General features: G+C 38.6%; 1 protein-coding gene across 5 annotated transcripts in view; it reads right to left on the bottom strand.

Moving 5' to 3' along the window:
* Positions 1 to 2985, bottom strand: part of LOC120784015 (CUB and sushi domain-containing protein 3-like) — a 160438-nt gene extending 157453 nt beyond the window's left edge. For all 5 annotated transcript variants that reach the window (XM_040117427.1, XM_040117423.1, XM_040117425.1 and 2 more), the window contains exon 1: positions 2817 to 2985. In XM_040117427.1, coding sequence (XP_039973361.1) covers positions 2817 to 2872 — 56 coding nt within the window. In that variant the 5' untranslated portion in view covers positions 2873 to 2985. The remainder of the gene's footprint in view (positions 1 to 2816) is intronic.
* Between the last annotated feature and the right edge of the window lie 14042 nt (positions 2986 to 17027).

Here is a 17027-nt window from a genome sequence, read left to right as displayed (position 1 = left end):
CTACAAGAATTTATAAGAAACCTCTTAAGGGAAACAACTAATTACTACTGTGGTCAGCAAACAAATATATCATTTAATTTGAGTTAAATGTCTACATGCTTTTATTTTGAAGTCACAAGTAAATAGCAGCCCGGAATGCCTTGTTTTCTGTCCCTTGGTTTAGTGATATCTGAACAGGAGATGTCAGGTGCAGGTGTCTGTTTGTCTGCTTTCTGTTCAGAAGCGAAAAAATAAATAAATAAATAGCAATAAAATATAAGTCAATATTTAACCACTTGGAACAATTTTTTTTAAATCCTGTACAGCAGGATAGCACAAGATTACACAAAGCATATGCCACTGGGGCTCTGAGGCGTTATGACCGAGAGGCATTTCTGTCAGTTAAAGACTTAATTTTGGAGCTATTACGTATACCTAAGAGAAGAGGGTTACCTGATGGTCTGTCAAAACACATCAGTGTCATCCCATATCAGCTCCCTGTCACATTCTCTTTAGCTACGTCAACATACAATGCTTAGCAGTCATCGCCACACAGAGCACCTCTCCTTTTGACTCTCTCAGTCTCTCACGGAGAGTGTCTGCCTCTCTCTCTCCCTCTGACTCCGGATGAAAACTCTCAGGGACAACAAAGCTTGTAGCTCAGTGATTGATTACAGCTTCTTTCAGCTAATTATAATTAATGCCCGGCAGGATCACATAAACCTGGCAGATAGATAACCTTAGCTCCAAAGTTGGGGGTCAAACCCATTTCATATTTCCTTGTTTAAGTTGGGAGTGACTTCTACATCAAGCCTATACAGAAAGCCATAAACCAATGTGTCTGAAGGCTGCTTTTTAACAAAACTCTGTCAAAGATCTTTAATTCATGAGCAATTTATTGGGATGGGAATCGAGAACCGGTTCCAGTTGAGTACCAGTTCGAAATGCCTCCGAGCTTATCAATTCCTTTTATTGATGCCAGCATGTTTTTCTGACGGCTGTACATTGCAAAAAAAATGACGTCAAACTCGTGTCTTCACTGCTGGAAACTTGCAAGAGGGAGTCATGGCAGTAAAGAAGAAACAGTCCAAGCGTGGGTTCATTTCAGGAGGAAAGATGACGACAGTGCTAGTTGTAATGTCTGTAATTCAATTAAGTGTGGAAACACCAGCAATATGCTGAAACATCTTTCTACACAACATTGGGTTAAATTACTGGAATGCCATGTATTTGACACTGTATGCAAGAGAGCCAGCCTTCCAACATGTCCATTCCCACGGGTAAATATATTATGTTGGCATAACATTAGTGCCATGCAGGCAGGCTTAGCAGATTTTTTCTTTGACTAAGAAAACCTAAACGAAAACCGTGGAGCTTTTGCACACCTGAGACACATGCATGAATTTTCCCTACTCTGTTTTCTACACTGTGTTCAGACTCAGAGATATTAAAAAAAAAAAAAAAAAAAAAAACAGTTGCGTTGACGCTGAAAATCTTTGTAGGCCTATCTTTTTCCACAAAGAAAATTGATCAGGAGTTGTTACGGGAACCAATAAAGAGCCGGACTAATAAGCAAAATTGAGAATGGCATTGGTATCAATACAACCTTTTCAATTCCCATCCCTAGCACCTTAATTTGATTTATGCAACAGGGAATCATGTGCCTTCTTTGTAAATTGATTTAATTCAATCAGGACCACAAAGTATATTTAAATTGTTTTCTGCACACAACTGTCCATGAAAATTTGTTAAAAGGTACATTTGCATGCCAGTCAGCTGGCTTCTCGCTCTTTACTGTAGCTTCCATAACATGCCGCTGATTTTAAAGTGCTGCTTCTATAAAATATTACATGGTCATGCTCAACCATACAAACTGAACCTTTGTTCCTTTGCATGCTTTAAGATCTCAGCAGGCAAGCCTCCTCGTTATCCAGAGAACTAAGACAGAATCCTCAGGCAATACGGCTTTGTCTTACCAAGCCCTCCAGTCGTAGGAATAAACTCAGAGCTGCCATCCCTCTTGTGATCCGTAAATCCAGAGACAAAATGTATGTATTCTCTCTATGAGTGCCCATTACCTTTTGTTTTTATTATGATTATTTATAGTTTCATCTCTAGAGCACATGTAAATTACTCAGCTAAGTCGATTAGTTACATTACTGAACCAAATGTAATCTTATTATTGGTTTTTAACCTTATGGTTATAATTTATTATACTAGGTATGCTTCCAGTTTTTTGTTTTTTTTTCCCTCTTTTTGCATCTGCTGTTTTCCCTTCCTGCTGCTCTTTGTATCACCCCCAGCCATCAAAATGATAAGGGATCATTCTTTGCCTCTCTTCCCTTTTTTCTTATATACTAGGCTTCGAGAGTTTGGTCTGGGTTTGGAGCTGCAGCTGTGGGCCTGCAAAGCCCATTGAAACAATGATGTGATATTGGGCGACAGAAATAAACTTCACGTTTTTAAACTTTAACATGTCTGGAATTAAAACTTACTTTTTGGACTACATTCAATTTGGAAGCCCTGTTTTCTAATGGAATACGGGCCATGATTTTACAGTTTCGCTGCAGTAAGAAATCATTTTCTTGAGAGAATCTAGTACACATCATCTTTCCCGACCAAAAACATGGGTCAAAAACACTTGTCGAAACCCGACTTGCATACTCACAAATACAACCTCCTCTCACACAAATCACAAACTCCCTTCTGTTAACACCTTGTCAACACACAAAAAACACACATACCCACCTCCACTTACACTAAAACTATTTATATAACAAATGCTCATCTGGTGAAACACAAAAACTACCCTCACTCCTCCTCACAGCGCAACTCACCAGATGGTTGGCGGTTCAGATCCCTCTACTTCCAGATAATCCGACTTCTCCTCCATCTGAAATTCAGTGAACACCAGGGAGATGGTGTCCCCCGGATCTGCCAGGATGGTCCACTTACACTCCCCACTGCTTCCTAGGCCTCCAGCACCTCCACCTCCGCCAGCACCAGGGGAGTCACCGCTGGGAAAATCAAAGCTGGAGATGAGCCCACTGGAGCCCCTCAGGGTGCCACCACACGTGTCCTCCGCTGTCAGTCACCAAAAAGAAAAGCAGGGTGGGGAGGGTGCAGGGAGAACAGACACATGGTCTCTGGGTTATTCCAGAGCTGTTATTCAAAGTTCAACATGGGGAAAAAAGTGGCTGCAGGCATAAAACATCTGTACCTGTCCCCTCAGATAAATACAAACCAGAGAAAGACCTATGTTGTTGCTGATGCTAGAGCTGCACAGGCCATTTAAACACATAATTTTCTTTGTTTTTCACACATCCATAAATTGTTGGGTCTAGTATTTACGGCTTATTCCAGCACAATTATGGGATTGATAACATAAACGTAAGATTAAAATGTTGCTTGTGTTTTTTTCAAAAATGCGAGAATCATGAAGCACTAATACAAGTGACAATGGGAAGAAGGATTTACCAATGAACTGTGTACTTATTCTGTTACAGTTTTCTTCAGTAGGGTTTCTATGTGGGAGGAAAACTCCTAACTCTCTCATTTGTGCTTTTTCTTTCTTTCCCCCATCTCGTCACTCAAGAGTCGGTAATTCATCATTATGTCCTTGATGCCCCCTCATGTTCCAGGAAACAAACAAATGGTGATAAACAGGACTTATAATGCTGTGAAATTGTATATTTTTTTTCCAGTGTGGGGAGCATGGAACGTCAGCTGAATGTTAATGCACTCTACCATAACAGTGGCTTGCTCTCTTTCATTCCATGTTCCTGTTTCCCTTCTCTCCCCCACCCTTTCTAATCTCTCTCCATTCCTCTCTTCCGAGTCCTCTCAGATCTTTCTACTATTACTCAACAGCCTCCCCTCTATCCCTGTATTCCTTTTTTCTCCTATAAGAATTCTAATGATGGCAGGGCTTTCACAGTTTTCACATCATTTAAGACTAATATGTGACACTCAGTTGTGCCAGCTGAAACCTTTGATGGCTCAGCGCTCCACTCTGGGCTGTCAGAGCTGCCAGCTTTGGAACATCCCTGTATGCTGCATTACACAATTGGTCAAGGAACAAGGAAGCGGATGTATGAAATTCAAGAGAAGATTAAAAAAAGGGAGAAAATGGGAGAGCAGGGGCTGCTAGTTAGCTTGATCCATGTCCTTTGACACATTAGCAGAAGCATAGCAATTGATAAAAGTCTTTATAGGAAGGTCAGAGATAGCAAAATGATACTGTGTGAGCCATGATGTCCACTCATATATAATTTAAATCAAGGGCAGACACACATTTATAGACTACACCAAAGGCAGACGTTCATGTGTTGAATGCCTGCAGCCTTGTAACAACAAAACCATTAGGAGTCATGATTTGCTCCTGGTTTAATTCACCATACTCCCAACCATAAAAAAAAAATTAAATTTAAAAATTAAAAAAAAAAAAAAAGCAAATTGTGACAAATTGTATATCCCCTCAAAGCATTTAATATGACATTCCAAAGAGTGCCAAGCAGATCTGTAAAGTAGTTGACTATTGGCTGAAATTAAACTGATATTCAAGTGCTGCAGAAGTAGAATATTATTTTGTAACTTCATGACAGACAGGGGAGCAGCATAAAGTATTCTCATGGCCATCAGGGCAAAGTAAGCAAGAAAGAAGAATTGGAAAAGTATTAAATAACGAGAGGGGGTGCAAGTTTAGGACAGAAGATAGAAAAAGCCAAAGAAAAGTGGTATAGCAAAGAATGAGAGAAAGACTGGATTTCTCTAGGAGACAAAAAAGACATAAGAAATAAAAGGGATTGAAAGGAAAAATAAATAAAATTTCAGGGAAAATTCTGCAGGCAATTCTAAACACAAACATCTTCCCAGGCATTGATAAGTGGCTCTTCAAGCTCTGGTCATCGTCTTTGTAAATGGCTGCAAATATCACCTGCCTAGGACCCTTAAGTACATGTCCTAAGCTCCTAGCTAGTCATTCAGAGGTTAAACAACTGCCTCATTTTCAACCTTAGAGAAATCCTGATGGTGTCACAATATCAGAATTTGGATTTTGATATCAAGTTAAAAAATAAATCAAATTTTTACAACTGCTTATACTTTAAATTTCCTAAAGCAGAATTCCAGCTTGACGATTAAATTTGGTGAAGGTTATGATTATGAGTAATGTTGCAAGTATTTTATTGTATTCAGTACTGAATTTAATCAACTGAGGCTGAGGTTTAAACATTACCTCCTCCACTGGTTATCAGTAGATGCTTCAATTCAAAATTCAAAATCTTGATTCAAGGAGTATTACAATTCAATCATAAAGCAATTCTTCATTTTTCTGTTTTTACAGCCTCTTCATATCAATAAAATTCTTAAAAATCTGTTCTTTTTTTCTTTACTCCCTTCTGTTAACACCTTCCCGATCATAAGTGTGACATAAAATCTAACTAAATCTGTTGGCAGTATAACACAAAGTAGAGTGAAGCTGAATACACTCACTAAATCTTATTTTCATGAGACATGAACCTGAACATTATAACCTTCATGAAGGTAGGATTTATTTTAGGGCTGTTGTTTAAGACTGCATTAGTTTTAGCTCAGTTTACCTCATAAATTGGCAGCAGAGTGTACAGTACAGCATCATTGTCTCAATAGCTGTGGTTCAATTCCTCAGCTAAATACACAAACTAACTAAACTTTACTTTACATAAAATAGATCATTGTATACTGCCGTGTGATTTTCTGCCATCAACCATAATTGTTGTAAATGAGTAAATACAGAAAAGGATTTGGTAATGAAGTGTTTTTCAACATGCATATCATTCCTCCTTCTCCTTAGCTATCACTTGCTAAATTTGGCATGTATGTTATCCTCCAAATAGTTCCTATTTTAAAACAAAATCTAACATTTTTATTTGGATCAGCATTATATATGATGGAAGTTAGGTGAAAACATAGTGCAGGTTTAGGATTAAAACTGTCCAACAACATATCCAATGTTCTATGAACTATTTGATTCAGCTTTGAGGCTTCTCAAGGTTAATGTCTGGTCTGGTCATTAGCTGCCAGGGCTGCTCAACGTTCTCTGGCTAGCATAGCTGCAGTGGTACTGTTTTGTGAGAAAGAGTATGATCTTTCTAAAAAGACAAACCACTGTTTTTTTTTTTTTTTTCTTATTAATCTACAAAGGAATCATCATACCAGTCATACAGATGATACACTTGTTGTGGTTGTACATGCTACTAGGTTTGGGGTGGTAACTGTACATATGAGTGCTCCTTCTTCAAGGAAATGTCTTGCAGACAAATTATGGAGGACATGTTTCTGATTTCCACTGTCAACAATATATTTTGTTTCTTGGGCTGCACCTAAAATCCTTCACTATTTACTATTATGAAAGCATAGTCAATAAGACCACTAATAACCACAGACACCAACAAAACAAAAATCTTTTAACAATTAAGGAATATAAAAAAAGTCTAACAGGACAGATGGACGAATCTTACTAGAAAAACGGGTCAAGCCCACGAGCTAATATTGCTAAATATGCAGTAAGCATTTTTAAAAAAAACTCACTTATAACACTGCAACGTTGATTACTAATTCAGAGCCAAATAAAATAAGTAATTGTGAAACCCAACAAAACATGTATTTATGATGCACTGTGTTGCACACTGACAGCAACATGAGTATCCCATCTAAAGGACTAGACTGAACTTTAATGATTGGGTAATTTCACACAATCATACTAATGCTCACTATCTTTAAAATTTGGTGAATTCACAACTTCAAGGTCCGGTAGCAAAAGCAGACAGTAAATGAATTATAATCTAAAGCAAAGAGTTTTCAACAACTGGCAATGACTAGTAGAAAATTAATTACATCCAAACAAGCATATAAAACAAGCTCAATCTGCAATAATAAGTGGATAAAATACAGTAAGAAAAGAAAAATGTGTTTTAAATCTTTCAAGGTCTTTCAAATCTAAACCCTTTCTCAAACTCCCTTTCAGTGCTCTGGAGGCAATGGAAGCTGCAACTAAATAGCATATGTACTTAAATTATAAGACATTTTTATATTATTAATATAATCACAATTATCCATTGTCATGGAAACTGAAAATCAGTTGTTGTTTAGTTCATACCAAGTTGACACAATATTCTTATTTTGTATAGATCTTTATTGCTTCCAAGCAAGGGCCATTCATCAGCAGAGCACAGATTATGACTGAAGTGAGGTAGTCTCTCCCTCAGTTCTTATAGTATTTGGATACAACACACAGCAACTGCAACTAGCATGGGATGCACATGCTTTCAATCACAAGATGTCATGATGCCTAACTTGGTAATGTTTTTGTCTTTGGCTTAAGACATTTTGCTCTTCTCTTATACTTCGTACGTCATAACATCTAAACATCCTCTTAAACTCGTATAGATACATGTCCTGTGTTGAGCAGGTGTATATTTTCTACATTCTAAGATCACATGTGTACAGGAAAGAGGTTTCAACTTCCTCCAGGCTAAACTCCTTTATAATGAGTTTGTTTGTATTTAGTTTCCCAACAACTTAAACACTTTAATATCATGTAGGTTATAGAAGACAACTATTAAAAACTAATAACCCTTCACATGTTTCACATTTTCTTATGTTGCAGCCATATGTTAACATCCTTTAAATTCATTTTTTCCCTCATCAATCTGCACCCAGTATCCAATAATGACAAAGCAGAAACAGAATTTCAAAAAGTTTGCAAATGTATTAAAAAGCAAAAACTGAAATATCATATTGACAGAAGCATTCAGGCCCTTTACTCCATACTTGGTTGAAGCCCCTCTGGCACCGATTACAGCCTTGAGTCTTCTTGGGTATGACATGACAAGCTTTGCAAACCTGGATTTTGGGATTTTTCTGCCATTCTTCTCTGCAGATCCTCTCAAGCTCTGTCAGGTCTCTCCAGAGACATTTGATTGGGTTCAAGTCAGGGCTCTGGCTGCGCCACTCAAGGATATTCGGCCCAGTCTGAGGTCCTGAGCGCTCTGGACCAGTTTTTCAGTAAGGATATCTCTGTACTTTTGTGTTCTTTGTACTTCAGCTTTCCCTCAACCCTGATCAGTCTCCTTGTCTCTACTGCTGAAAAACACCGCCACTGCAGGATGCTGCCACCACGCTTCACCGTTGGGAGGGTATTGGGCAGATGATAAGCGGTGCTTATCATCGGTGCCTGGTGGAGAGGAGAGGCTTCCGTCTGGCCACTGTGCCATAAAGCCCAGATTGGTGTAGTGCTGCAGTGATGGTTGTCTTTCTGGAAGTTTCTCCGATCTCCACACAGGATCTCTGGAGCTCAGCCAGAGTTACCATCGGGTTCTTGGTCACCTCTCTTAGCAAGGCCCTTCTCCCCCGATTGCTCCATTTGGCCAGGCAGCCAGAAAAGTCCTGATTGTTCCAAATTTCTTCGATATAAGAATTGTGGAGGCCACTGTGCTCTTGGGAGCCTTCAATGCAGCAGAATTATTTTTTTTTGTAGCCCAAATTTGTGCCTCGACACAATCCTGTCTCTGAGCTCTGCAGACAGTTCCTTCGATCTCATGGCTTGGTTCTTGCTTTGATATGCATTGTCAACTGTGAGACCCTATATAAACAGGTGTGTGCCTTTCCAAATCGGGTCCAAACAATTGAATTTACCACAGGTGGAGTACAGTCAAGGTGTAGAAACATCTAAAATGATCAAGAGAAATGGGAGACACCTGAGCTAAATTTCAAGTGTTATAGCAAAGGATACTTATGAATACTTATATCAATGAGATATTTTCCTTTTTATTAAATTCGCGAAAAAAATCTAAAATTCTGTTTTTGCATGGTCATTATGGGCTATTGAGTGTAGTTTGACAAGGGAAAAATGATTTTAAAAAATTTTAGCATAAGGCTGCAACATAAAATGGGAAAAAAGTGAAGGGGTCTGAATACTTTCTGAATGCACTGTTTTCTAGGTTTTGACTGGAGGGCACAGAAGACACAACGTTGCCATCGTGGCAAATGATACCACTGATGTTATCATGGGGGAAAAAAAACGGGCAATGAAAAGTCATTCCCACAAACCCTAAACAAAAATTAAAGTTCTTTTTTTTTTTTTCTCAGATCTTTGTACACCAGAAGCTTATCTTTAGGTTTTCTATTAAGTGGTTTCCATAATAACAGACATGCTCTCCGATTATCATTGAAATTCATTCAAGTCAGGTGGAGGCAGCAAGAAGCCATGTACAAATGTGGGAGTGAGAGGTACAAAGGTACTGTTTTGTGTAGACTGAAAATAGTAAATATGGCAGTGGCAACTGCCCTGTCTGCAAGAAACTGTATAGAGACTTTTATTTTAACTGACAAAGCTCCAAGTCATTCTCTGGTTTGTATGCTATGGATCAATCACCAGTATTTCAGCACAGGGCTTCCTCGAAGGCATGAGATAGATTTCCACACCCACATTTAATGATAATAACCTCATTTATAACTGATTAATATGTCTACAGTTGTAGCAAATTATATTGCACAGGGAAATTAGTTAAATTTTTGGGAGCAATTAATTATTGCACAGAAGTACTGAGACAGGTTTCTTGCTGTTTCTTTGAGGAGCATCCATGCATGGTACTGTAAATCACACACCAACAAACTACTGTCTGAGGCTCAAAAAATGCATTGCAGCTTGAGAAGTTTAAATGGTTTCAGCTGGATAATGCCTTACAGGTTCCATATATTCACATGCAGTGTTTCATTGAGATGCATCGCCGCATTTGAGGTACAGTTTGCCAACAAGGGTTAGTTACATAAAAGAGGCAACTGAATGCTGGGCAATGTGTTCCTTAGCAAATTATTAGAGCATGCTCTGGATTTAAAGACGAAGTATCTGTCTCTTTTAAAAACGGTGACAGTGTAAAATGGTGGTGAGGATTAAGACTGCTTTAACTGAGCTCATTTACATCCCTAGCATCAGCAATCTAATGCTACTTGAGGAGGGATTAAGCCTCTCTCCCCTCGACTTTGATCAGATATACAACACTTGTCTTTCTACTTAGAAATATTCACCCCCAAGGATAGAAATCATGTATAATTTTCTACACTACCTTAGGTTTTTCCTTTGTAATAATCTCCGTGTTAATGCAAAGAAAGTGACTGTCTACAATAAGTCCCTCATTTGCTCAGCTACAACTCATGTTAAACATTGATAGGGTTGAGGAATAGTGAGGAGATCTGTAATGGGTGCAGAGATGAAATTCATCACGCATAGACACACATATATATGTGTGTATACATATACATATATGTATGTATGTGTGTGTGTGTATATATATATACATATAAATATATATCTATCTGACATAATAAAAGCAAACCACAAAATAGACACGCATGCAGGTAATAGCAAGATACTGGCAGATGACAGCAGACAGCAAGGGAAATTCAGCACAAAAAGACCGAGGACAACTGAGTTTTAGTGCTGAAAGAGCCTACAGAGCTGAATACTAATTAGCCATTTCTTTAAATGAGCTATAAAAAAAACTGTATGGATTCAATTCTATAATAGTTGCTGGGATGGAGTTCCATTCTATTGTAGCTTTAACAGAGAATGCAGAGTGACTGAAAGTACTTTTTCGGAGTGGAATAATGGAGTCACCTCTTGCTGCACCTTTTGTGAACTGAAATGCAGTTGTTCTTGTGTTGCCAAACTGTTTGAGCAGAGAAGTCAAGCTATTTATAACCTTGTACGTAAGACTAATATCTGCATATTTAAACATGTTTTTCCAAGTCAGCAAGGTATATTTTTGTAATATTGGGGGGTTGATTAAATTGTGCCGATTTCTTGTCAAGGATCTTAAGTTTGCATTTATACAAAGACTGTAATGGTTTTAAAGTAGTGGTGCTAGCCTGCGACCAGGTTGTTAAACAGTAAGCGATATAGGAAATTACCATAGAATGCACGTACATCGTAGCTGTCTCTGTTGACATGTAATTTTGAACGAACCTGAAATTTGAAAGATTGAATTTGACCCAGTTACAGACCTTTTTCACCTGAGCCTTGAAGGAAAGTTTGGAATCAATCAGAACTCTGTAAGTCTTGGTGAAAAACATGCATACTGTTTTAGACACATTAGTTGGAGACGGCATAGTTTTAACCATGCTGTTACATTATCCATGGAATTCCTTAGGATATTGGCATCTTGTGTCATACTGCTACCATGTATATAAATTACAGTGTTGGCCACATACATTTGGATGCTGGTGTTAGGACATGCAAATGGAAAATCATTGGTATATAAAGTGAATTGCAAACGCCCTGAATAGATCCTTGTGGGACACCTGTGGACAGACAGAGGGCAGCTGATAGATGATTCTGTACTCAGACATACTGAGATCGATTTAACAAGTATGATTCTATATATTTAAATGTATCTGAAGAAAAATTAAAGCTAGGTAACTTTGATGTGAGAATTATATGATTAACATGGTCAAATGCCTTCTTGAGTTCAAGAAACAGAGCTCAGACAACACCACCTTTATCCTATAGAGATTTGATTTTTTTCTGTGGAGAAACACTTGGCTGTCTCAGTTGAATATTTGGCGCTAAAGCCAAACTGAATTGGGTAAAGAGCAAATAAACTAGTGTTCAGATAGCAGATGATTTGCTTAGCTACCAATTTATCTGCAAACTTTGATTGGAAGAACAGCAGCCAACTTCCAAACACTTGGAAATATTCCCTGAGAAATTGAAAGGTTAATAATTTTGTTAACAGGATTGGTTAGTGTTGTACTGAGGTCTTTAAGCATACAAGGATTTATACCAAATATATCCTTTACTCTGGTTGGTTTAAGAGATCTAATCATTCTTGTAACCTCTGATTCTGTGACATTCCTTATGCTCGGTTTAGTTTTAATTGCAGTTTAAGACACAATCCCATTCTTTCCTCCCAATTAATAACAAAATTTCCCATAATAATTATCTCTTTGTTGAAATTACCTTCTTTTAAGAATTTCTCGAATTTCTCATAGAAACTACTATTGGAAGACGGAGGATGATACATTACAATAAGAACAAAGGACATTAGTGGTGACAAAATGATATTTAGACCAATACATTCCAATTCCTTACAGTTTGACCAATGGATTTTATTACATTGCATACTATCTTTCATAGAAATCATAACTCCACCTCCCTTTGAGCCGATTCCCTCTCCCCTCTAAATATTAAAACCAGGCACTTTTATTCGGCTTTTTTCATGAAGCCAAGTATAAGGTAAACAAAGGAAATCTAAATTAAGAGTCCAGTAAGAGATGATGGACTCATCTTCTTATTCTTCTGAAATCAATGAATATTGAATATGGAGCTTTGCACTGGCAGCTTAATTGTGAAAACAAATGCTTTTAAAACAGTTGCCTGTTTTCACACCTAAAAATTTAATGTAAGGATTTCTGGCAGTAGCTTGGTGGTGACAGAGTTATTTTCATATCAGCTCTAACTGTTGAGAACAACTTTTTGAATTCTCAATTTGTGTAGTGGAATTGAAAAGGCACTGCAGAGAGGACTATGTTTAGTCCAGTCACACTACCAGTTTCTGTGGCCTAATTTTCTTATTCTGTTGGACAGTGGCTGGCAATATAATGACAATGTATCAATAGACCATATTCTAATGTTACCACACTGTCCCTGTTTGCTGTCTCACTGCCTGGTTTAATGAATGGCCACAGACAATTTAGATGGAAAGAATCGAAATTGGCTCCTGCAAGGGGCAGCGGCAGCTCACAATTACAATAGCCATTAAGTCTTCATCTCACTGCCTTTCTGCTTGGAGCCGATTCTGTCTGATTCTTTATGTCTTTCAGTCTCTTTGACTCTATACTTAAACTACCCCTACACATATACAGCTCTGGAAAAAATTAGGAGACCACTGAGAAATTATCATTTTCTCAGATTTTACTATTTATAGGTATGTGTTTAAGTAAAATTAACATTTTTGTTTTATCTATAAACTACTGACAACAATTCTCCCAAATTCCGAACAAAAATACTGTCCTTTACAGCATTTATTTGCAGAAAATGACAAATAGTCAAAATAATAAAAAAGATGCAGTGTTTTCAGACCTCAAATAATGCAAAGAAAACAAGTTCATATTCATTTTTAAACAAGACAATACTAATGTTTTAACTAAGGAAGAGTTCAGAAATCAATATTTGGTGGAATAACCCTGATTTTCAATCACAGCTTTCATACGTCTTGGCATGCTCTCCACCAGTCTTTCACATTGTTGTTGGGTGACTTTATGCCACTCCTGGCGCAAAAATTCAAGCAGCTCAGCTTTGTTTGATGTCTTGTGATCATCCATCTTCCTCTTGATCACACTCCAGAGGTTTTCAATGGGGTTCAGGTCTGGAGATTGGGCTGGCCATGACATGGTCTTGATATGGTGGTCCTTCATCCACATGTTGATTGACCTAGCTGTGTGGCATGGAGCATTGCCCTGCTGGAAAAACCAATCCTCAGGGTTGGGGAACATTGTCAGAGCAAAAGGAAGCAACTTTTCTTCCAGGATAACCTTGTACGTGGCTTTATTCATGCGTCCTTCGCAAAGACGCATCTGCCCGATTCCAGCCTTGCTGAAGCACCCCCAGATCATCACCGATCCTCCACCAAAATTCCGAGTGGGTGCGAGACACTGCGGCTTGTAGGCCTCTCCAGGTCTCTGTCTCACCATTAGATGACCAGGTGTTGGGCAAACCTGAAAATTGGACTCATCAGAGAAGATGACCTTACTCCAGTCCTCTATGGTCCAATCCTTATGGTCTTTTGCAAACCTCAGCTTGGCTCTTCTTTGCTTCTCATAATGAAGGGCTTTTTTTCTAGCTTTACACGACTTGAGCCCTGCCCCTAGGATTCTGTTTCAAACCATTCTTGCCGTGCACTTCACCCCAGCTGCCATTTGCCATTCTTTTTGTTTGTCACTTGATGTCATCCTACGGTTGCTGCGTGACATTCGAATGAGTTGACGGTCATCCCGGTCAGTGGAGAGTCATTTTCGTCCTCTGCCAGTCTGTAGCTTTGTTGTCCCCAATGTCTGCTGCGTGACCTTGTTCTTATGAACCGCCGTCTTAGAAATTTTAAGGATGAAAGCAACCTGAAGCTCACTGTATCCCTCTGCCAGTAAAGCCAGAATTGAACCCTTCTTTTGGCATGGTAAATAGTTATTTTTTGATTCCAATTACTTTTGAGGTACTACTAGCACTGTTTTTGCCATCCAGAGGGTCCTATTGCAAGTGGATAGTGATGACCAAAACAGTGGTTTTTATACTTTTCCTTGTTAAATAAGATTTAGTTCAGGTGATCACCTAATCAGGACCGCATTAAGTAGAATGAGGTGTGCTTGTGTTGGACTTCAACAGACACAGGAATGGAATAGCTGTCATACATGTAGAGATGCTGATTTCAGGAAAATTTGCTATGGTCTCTTAATTTTTTCCAGAGCTGTATATACTTACCTCTCTGTTTTTCCATCCACCTTTCAAGCTCTATTGACGCCTTTCAAAGCTACAGTGACCTAGGATAAATATACCTTTGTGATTGATCTACATGGGATTACACCTGGCATTACATTAGCTTCACAGTAATTGCAGTAATTATATGGTTACTATAGTATTATTACAGGATTGCTATTGCCCTGGCAGCCACTCCATGCCATATAAATTATCCTTTTCTTAATAACAGAGATAATTAAACATGAAGATTTTGTTTAGGTTGTTTCATAGGGAGACAAACTAAGGAAAAGAAATGCTTACTTACACCATTTTATCCATAATGACTTCCATGCTGTGCCTCAAGGGTAAACACTGCATTGACTACTTTTAATTAAATGAAGGTGACAGCTCTGTCCAGCAAATATTTTATATCTAATAATTCCATGGTTTAGTAATGATGTTTAATATTGGTCACACTGGGGTTCTACACAGCTTCATTATCAAACACAGCATTTGTATGGGAAGCTGGTATTGTATGTCTCCCTGCACTCTCCACTTTTCCTCCTCTATCCCTATGTCTTTCTGTCAGTCATACAAACAAGGGTTTGACAAACAAGGTGACTTGTTGGAAGTTGGACTGGGATGGAGAGGAGAACTGAGAAAAATCTGAAAGAGAGAGATAGTAACAAAAAGAGGTGACTGGTGGAGAGACAGAGGTGTTGGGAGACGGTGGGAGGTGGTCAGTGGATTGAGGAGAGATTTTGTGTTGCTGTGTGGTTAGTGTGAAACAATTGGTGATGAGCAGAAAGGGCAGAATCTCTGAGGAAATGAGATCAAAGGACCTTCTGCCCACATACAGGAGCCGGGCCAGATTTAGACGGGAGAGGGTGGCTCCAGCAGTGTCCAGGCCTGAAAAGGAGTAATGTTTCTGGCCCCTGGCAATAGAGGATAAACCATCCTTAAATGGAAAGGAACGCTCCATCTGCAGCTTTTATTTTCCTCCAAGCTTGCCATTTCTCAAACATATGCTGAACCATTTTATTTTTGCTGTGCCTTGCATTGTAGAATGAGTTGGCATGAGCAAATTTGCTCTGCTGGCTTTGAGATTGCTTAGGATTGTATATAAAGATGGGAGGGGGAGAATTTTGACTCTTTTTAGTGTATCCTCTCTTTTGTGTGGATGACTTGGCACGTCTTAGACCTAGTAGTCCACCGGGATCAAATGTACTAATTTAATTAAGACATACATTTATTCCCTGCTTTTCATCTCAGTAAAGAAAACTATAACACCAAACTGCTTACATAAAGACATGGTTGAAAGCACACACAGGCCTACTCCAAATATTTCCACAGTGCAAAACTTTTTATTTTTGATTCAGTAAATCATTGTAAGGTCAGTTAAAGTTGGATAAGGCCATTTAGGTATACAGTAATGAGAAAAAACCAGAAATGACTATTCTGTTAGATTGGAAGGAAATGATCTGTTTATGGGAATGCCTTTATTTGTCCTTGCGGCATACTGTATGAGGTGGTGGCTGTCTCTAAAAATAACAGTAGCACTTACTGATAGGTGGTTTGGAGTAAAAGAAGGCTGATGCAGCAAATGTAAAGGAAAAGGTGCTGCCTTCCTGGAATATGTCCATCAAAGGTCTGAGGTTCACCCAAGCTGTAATAAATACCTACATGTCTTCGGAACCGGAACAGTTCTTACAAATTCAGCGACAAAAGTTTTTGAAATGTCCCATGGGAGATTTGATCATCATCAGAAATGCTGATCATCACAATATGTGAGCAATCACACTTTCACTGTCACAATGCCTTCTACATATGTAAGAGTGGATTTATTTGAATAAGTGTGACAACAGGTCTCATTTAAACACAGCATGGGATAAACAGCATGGTATGAAGAGCACTAATCAGTCATTCGTCAACCAGATGTCAGAAAGAAACCACCATTATGCTATAGCAGGCTCTTCACTCTCTGTGTTCCTGTAGCGCAAGAGAGCTTGCTGAGCCAAATTACCTATGTATAGCACCTTTAAAAGGTTCAAGTCCTGGCCAACTCAGTATTTTTTAATACACTAGGAATTTTCTAAATAGAATATGAAGTAAAAAACATTGAGGCTCTCCAAGTGTCAGAATATAAAATCTATTACACCTCAAGCAATGCTGACTGTTGAAACCTTTTCAAATATCTTACTGCTGTAAACTGATCTTGGCTCTAGCTGTACACTCACACAGTATACAGATGGGTGACAAATTAAAGGAAAAACCAACACAACGTGTCTTAGTAAGGTGTTGGGCACCACGTGCCAACAGAAAAGCCTCAATGCGCCTTGGCGTAGATTCTCCACATCTCTGGAGCTCTACTAAAGAGTGGCACACCATTCTTCCAAAAGACATTCCCTCATTTGTTGTTTTCATGATTGTGGTAGTGAGTTCTGTTAAACACATTGGACCAGATGTTGGTCCTAGGTGTTCAAGTGGGTTCGGATTTTGTGACTGCAAAGGCAACAGCATACGATTTACATCATATTCATACTCATCAAGCTATTCAGTG

The sequence above is a fragment of the Xiphias gladius genome, chromosome 22, assembly GCF_016859285.1.
Source record: "Xiphias gladius isolate SHS-SW01 ecotype Sanya breed wild chromosome 22, ASM1685928v1, whole genome shotgun sequence".
Lineage (NCBI taxonomy): Eukaryota > Metazoa > Chordata > Actinopteri > Istiophoriformes > Xiphiidae > Xiphias > Xiphias gladius.
This window is presented reverse-complemented; position numbering and strand designations above follow the sequence as displayed.